Genomic DNA, 6,387 nt, shown 5'->3' on the forward strand with positions numbered 1-6,387 from the left:
ACTTATGCAATTAATATAAGCATCCTCGGGCTCACCTTTGGAGGCTATCTGTCAGAGAGTTTTATAACCTCTTGGGCATAGTTTCAAATTGCTTTCCAAAATATTTGGAATAGTTCATCATCCCACAAAGAGTTCATTAATGTATCTATTTTCCCTTGTCCTCTCCAGCATTTGTCACTTCTGAGAAAAGTTAGATTGTTTTAATTTGCATTTTCCTAATCACTAGTGAATGAGAATTTTTTAATATAATTTTATATAGCATAGATTTCTTCTTTTGAAAACGACCTCTTCATATACTTTGATCATTTATCAATTAGTTAATGGCTTTTTAAAATAAATTTTACTCAATTCCAAATGTATTTGAGAAATTAATCTTTATTTTAAAAAAGAAAGAAAAGTTACAAAGTTTGAGTTGAGGAGTTATTTCAAAGTTTTTGGTGAGAAATTTGGCGAAATTTTTAGCTAAAGCCAACTAGGTAATACAGTGATTAGAGTGATTGGCTTGAAGTCAAGATTTTTCCTGAGTTCAAGTCTGGCCTTACACATATAATTCTGTGATCCTGAGCAAGTCATTTAATCCTGTTTACTTCTATTTCCTCATCTGAAAAATGAATTGTAGAAGGAAATGGAAAACTTCTCCAGTATCTTTGTCAAGAAAATTTCAAATAAAGTGACAAAGAGTTTGACTGAACAAAACTAAATTATCTTAGCTCTTTTGATTCTTGTACTTTATCATCTTACTTCTGTCTCCTTTCAAAAGGGATTATAACTTCTGATTTTTTTGGGGGTAAAACAACTTTTGATCAAAGACTATAACCCTGGGTTCTCTAGCAAAGCCTAGTCAGTCATGGGAGGTTTGGGATTTATTAATTTAATGATGCATTTTAAAGCCTAGTGTTCATCAGTTAAACAGGGATTATCCCACTCCCTAGGGAGTATCAGTTAGCTACAGGTTGGGGAAAGGGACTCTAAGCTACCTGGCTTAGGATTTGTATTTGTAGGTGAGCTGTCTCATTTCATGCAACTTTCTAATCACCTGGAACTCTCATTATTCCCTCTGGATTATTTGTGGATTTATGCTTAATAATATATAAAAGGGCAAAAAAGCAAAATTATATATATAGATATAAATTGGAGAGCCTCTGCCACAGATCAAGTATGTGTTCATTTGGGTAAGTAATTTCTCCTAATTTCTCAAAACTTTATTCATATAAATGAAGTCTTGCCACTCAGTGATTTATAAGATCTTTTCTAGTTCTTGCATTCTGTGGAAGAATGAGAAGGAAAATGAAGAATTTAGTTTGTAAGTGGGCTAGACTATATATGTACAAGTAAAAAGTTTGAGCATGACATTTGTTTGCTTCCTTTCTCTCAGATCTCAATATTATTGAGGATTGAGGAGTACACAGTCTTCTCTGATTGTGTACATCTCCTTGTTCTTTATTTACTCTTCATTCATCAAAGATCTCACTGTTTCCTGAAAAGGCAGGAAAAAAAGATTACCAAAGGAAAACAAGTGGTATTCAACATTACCTTTTTTCAGGCTATATTTAATCTGGTACAGACAAAGCAGTTTACTATTCTATTTCTCAGAGATTTCCCAAGATTTTTCTATTACTCATTATCTAATTTTAAAATCTGAATATGCTATGATATTTCTTCCTTATATCTCATCAATCCCTGTTGGATGCAGGGATAATTTTTTTCTTTTCCTGTGTCCATGATAATTACTGATTTTCCTCATCTTATGAATTAGCTGCTTAAAGAAAAGAGAAGGATGGAGGAAGAGGACTTTATAGTTCAAATAATATAGATATTTTTTATTCAAAGTGTCCAGTTTTAACCCTCACTCTTTCCCCATATTTGGAAGAGGGACAATGGTCCCCAATTCTATAAGAATGGTCAGGAACAAAAAAAAAAGCATGAAGCTGAATTAGTTTAATAATTCTCATCTTACATCAAAATTTAATTTCCCTTTTTTTCTTTTTGCAATGTCCATCTAGGAAAAAAACTTTTGAAGAAATAGCTCTCAAAATATTTGGAGTTTCATTATAAAAAATTGAACTGCTGATCTTCAAGTATAGCCTCTAAAGGAAATTAAGGATTTATAAACATGTGTATGTGCCGATCCCGATGGAAAGTTAGAAGGAAGAATTGCCAATATCACCAGTATTCAGGACATATATCAGTTATGTTTTCTATGTAAGATTTTATTCTCATGCCTTGTGCTTAGCTGTCTCTCTAATGCTTAGCACAATGCTAAATATAGTATGTATTTACTATATACATGTATATAGTATATAGTATATATGTAATAAGACCTATTTTCCTAAAACAAAACAACAAAAAACATTGGCTAAGCTGATGAACATAGGCCCCATTCCCATCCTGAAGACCACATCATAAAGTTTCATTCCCTGTGGATATCTAAAGGAGATTGTTAGCCCTCATCTTGTAGAACTACATTGTGCTATATGATTCTCTCTGACAAATGTTTTGGACTTTATGTGTACATCATATAATCATGTCAGTAACTGAGGAAAGCTGACTATTTATCATGACCATTTGTGGATCCAACTAAATTTCATTGTTTCCATATGAATACTAATCATTTTTTCCCAACTTCTAGGAGAGATGGAGGTTGAACATTTTCAAGAAAAATAAATTTGTGCCTTTAAGTCAGGAAAAGAATTACTTGGCATCCATATCACTTTATGAGACCCAATTCTTTCATTAAAACATGATATCAATGAACTTTCATGATTCCTCTTTTTGTGTAGCTCATGTGGTTCAATTTTGCCTTGCTTGAATTTTTTTTTCTAGATGGACATTGCAAAAAAAAAGGGAAATTAAATTTTGATGTAAGATGAGAATTATTAATCACTAATGATATCAAGTAGAATAAGCAAGTATAAAAGGTAGTGGGCTCATCCTCATTAGTTGCTTTCTTGTAAAAAAAAAAAGACATAGATAGTAGCCAAGTCCTGGGTAAGTTGTGGATAATATGCCTATTCATGGTGGATTAGACTAGATGAGCTCTGAGAGTAATGTCAATATTGAGACTTCAGTGTGATCTTGCAGAGAGAAATAATCATTTGTGTATCTTTGACTAAATTTCATCCATCTCTTTGAATGACTTGTTCCATACTGCCTTCTTTAAAAAAAAATCCTTTCCCTGGTCCGCTTTTCTCGGAATTCAAATTGTTCTCTATTATCATGATATCATAGATATAATGCTGGATTAGGGGTCAAAAAGCCTGAAATTTAAATTCCACATCTTATAATTACTAGTTAGCAAATAACCATGAGTGAATTACTTAAGCTATCTAAATATTGTTTTTTACATATGTAAAATATGGGTAACAATTCTTCTAGTACCAAAGCCACAGGGTTATTATAAAGTTGAAGTGAAGTATAGTGCTTTATAAGCTTTAAGGTTCTATATATAAGTTATTATTGGTCTTAAATTATAGAAGAATAAACAATGAGTGTATACTGAAGATAAAAAATTAAGATATCTATGAAGAATAACTTAGAAACAGAACTATTCATGAAAATAATTGTATTCCACTAGATATGGTAAATTCTTTTCAGATGAAATCTTTAAGTGATGGATAATAACTTACTGATGATACTATAAAAAAGGATTCTTGCTTAAGTGTTGAATATATTATAAGGCACCTACAAACTCTTTCAATTTTAAAACTATGAAACTGAGAGGAAAAGAAGAAAAGCTGACTTTCTATATTACATCCTTCCCTGCTCCTAATTAAGTATTCCTCAACCAAATAATATTCCTTCTGATTGTGTTCAGAATATAGTTCAAAGGAGGGAAATTTGAGAAATTTTATCCTGCTTTTGCTATTCAATTACTATTGTCACTGATGCTTTGGGCATGGAAGTTGCAGTAGATTATTCAAATCAGATTTCCATCTCAAATAGCCAAGACAGACTTACCCAAGTGAGTTAATGATAAAAGCAATTATCTTGCCAATCTTTTATCTCAGATGTCACCCAGAGATCATTGCTGATTTCCTGGAATATTTTCTTCTCTAGAAAGACTTCAGAATTTACATGAAGAATACTTGTTGACAAATCATCATGGGACTTTACAATAACTCGTTTGTGGACCCATCAACAGTGACTCTGGTTGGAATTCCCGGACTTGAACATCTCCACTTCTGGATTGGATTCCCTTTTTGTTTCCTTTGCATAGTAGCCCTGCTGGGAAATGTCCTTCTATTGATTATTATCCCAATAGAGCGCAGTCTTCATCAGCCCATGTACATCTTCCTGGCTATCCTAGCTGCTACTGACCTGGGCATATGTGCTGCCATAGCCCCCAAGATGCTGGCCATCTTCTGGTTTCGTGCCTGTACCATGGCCTTTGATGCTTGTCTCACTCAGCTATTCTTTATTCATGCCCTACAAGGGATGGAGTCAGGCATCTTGCTGGCCATGGCCTTTGACCGCTATGTGGCAATTTGTGATCCTCTTAGGCATTCAACCATCCTCACACCAACCATCCTGAGTCGGATGATATTGGTAGTATCAATGAGAGCTGTTGTATTAGTTGGCTTACTGCCCCTCCTGATCAAACGTTTTCACTTCTTCCATACTACTGTCATAGCCCATTCTTACTGTGAGCATATGGCTGTGGTCAAATTGTTGTCTGGGAATGTCCAGACAAATAAGTCCTTTGGGTTGTTTGTAGCATTTGCCATACTGGGTTTTGACATGGTTTTTGTTCTTGTTTCTTATTCCCTAATCATCTGGACAGTTTTTCACCTTCCCCAGAAGGAGGCAAGATTGAAAGCACTTAATACCTGCACAGCTCATATTTTTGTCTTTCTTGAATTCTATGTCCTTGCTTTCTTCTCATTTTTTAGCCATCGTTTTGGCCATGTGGCTCCCTTTGCTCACATTCTTCTGTCTACTCTCTACCTTCTTGTGCCTCCTGCTCTTAATCCCATTGTTTATGGAGTGAAAACTAAGGAAATCCGTGTCAAGGTGCTAAGGATATTCACTCCAAAAGACAGTTTCTTGAAGTGAATTAACACCTACAACCATTAATATAAAGATGTCTTTTTAATTTACTATAATATAGTGCATATGCTAAGTGCAACTGTCTTCAAATGAGAGGGATGAAACATAATTTAGACAATGAAGGATGAAGTAATTTGGTGGATAAAGACATTATCAGGAAAATTACTGCTCCTGAGTGTTCTGATGTCTTATGTCCTTCCTACCAAAAATCTGAGACTAAAATAGCAAAAAAATAAAAAAATAAAAAAATGTAATGCCATTAAAAGAATAATGATGTTAAAAGTAAGAAATACTTAGATCTACAAGTAAGATATGAACATTAGGAGGAAAGTATTAAGGTATAACTGTGTTCCATTATATTTGAAGAGAAGCAATTGCCTATTGAACTTAGTGTGGCAATAAGAAGATACCAATGTGATAAATAAAGGCAGTACTAGTCATTTATACATGATGACTTTATTAAAACCAAAGAGGACAAATGGGATGCTTAAAAATTTCAGAAAGAGAAGGCTTGAATAGGACAAAATTGTGTTATTTAAATATTCAAAGAGCTACTTTTTTGTGGGTGAAAGGAGGAACATTTTTGTAGAGGACTGAAACTTTTGAGTTGATGCACTGAGATCAGTTTGAGCACTTAAGGCTAATTACTGATTGGACAATACTCTATGGGCATGTGCTTGGGGAAATGACCCTTCCCACTATCCTCTGCTGGCTCAATAATTGGTGTGTACAGAGAATTATAGGAGGGCCTAGGGGGTGGAGTAAGATGAGCCAGAGTCACTTTGGTAGTAGACGAGGAAAAAGGAGGATGGGGAGATTCTGCATCCATCTAATTCTATCTTACTTCTAAAGACCAAGAATAAAGACTAAGGACTTTTGCTTATCCTGACTCTCGTTGATTCTAAGGTATCCAGGGTGCTAATGCAGTCATCACACATTTCTGTGCTTTTTCTGTGAGGGTATTATCATGAAAGATGTATGGATATTGTAGAGACATTTTGACTTGATTTATCAATCAAGTAATCAAGGGAAATTTTTTTAATACTTCAAATACACCAAGTACTTAAGGTAGAAAAAAAGTAAATGAATTCAAGACATTCTATTAGATTTGGGGTTGAAAAAGCCATGTGTATCCAGAGAGAGAAATATGAAGACCAAATGTAAATTTTCAGCTTTTTGTTAATTTGCTTTTTCTTTCTCTTGATTTTCTCCATTTTTTTCTGATTTTTTCCTTCACAACACAACTAATATGGAAATTTATTTTAAAAGATTGTCATTTTTAACCTATATTAGATAATTTACTGTCTTGAGGAGGGGGAAGTTAGGGATGGAGAGAGAAAA

General features: G+C 33.9%; 1 protein-coding gene across 1 annotated transcript; it reads left to right on the top strand.

Annotated features, from left to right (window-relative positions):
* The first annotated feature begins 4,101 nt into the window (after positions 1 to 4,101).
* Positions 4,102 to 5,052, top strand: LOC127557439 (olfactory receptor 52A1-like). Its single transcript, XM_051990758.1, has one exon. It carries the CDS (start codon positions 4,102 to 4,104, stop codon positions 5,050 to 5,052), a length of 951 nt encoding a protein of 316 aa, XP_051846718.1.
* The last annotated feature ends 1,335 nt before the right edge of the window (positions 5,053 to 6,387 follow it).

Source organism: Antechinus flavipes, chromosome 3 (assembly GCF_016432865.1).
Source record: "Antechinus flavipes isolate AdamAnt ecotype Samford, QLD, Australia chromosome 3, AdamAnt_v2, whole genome shotgun sequence".
Classification (NCBI taxonomy): domain Eukaryota; kingdom Metazoa; phylum Chordata; class Mammalia; order Dasyuromorphia; family Dasyuridae; genus Antechinus; species Antechinus flavipes.

Excerpts from the sequence above, each read along its gene's own strand:
- LOC127557439 (XM_051990758.1), top strand. The coding sequence starts at position 4,102 with ATGGGACTTTACAATAACTCGTTTGTGGACCCATCAACAGTGACTCTG.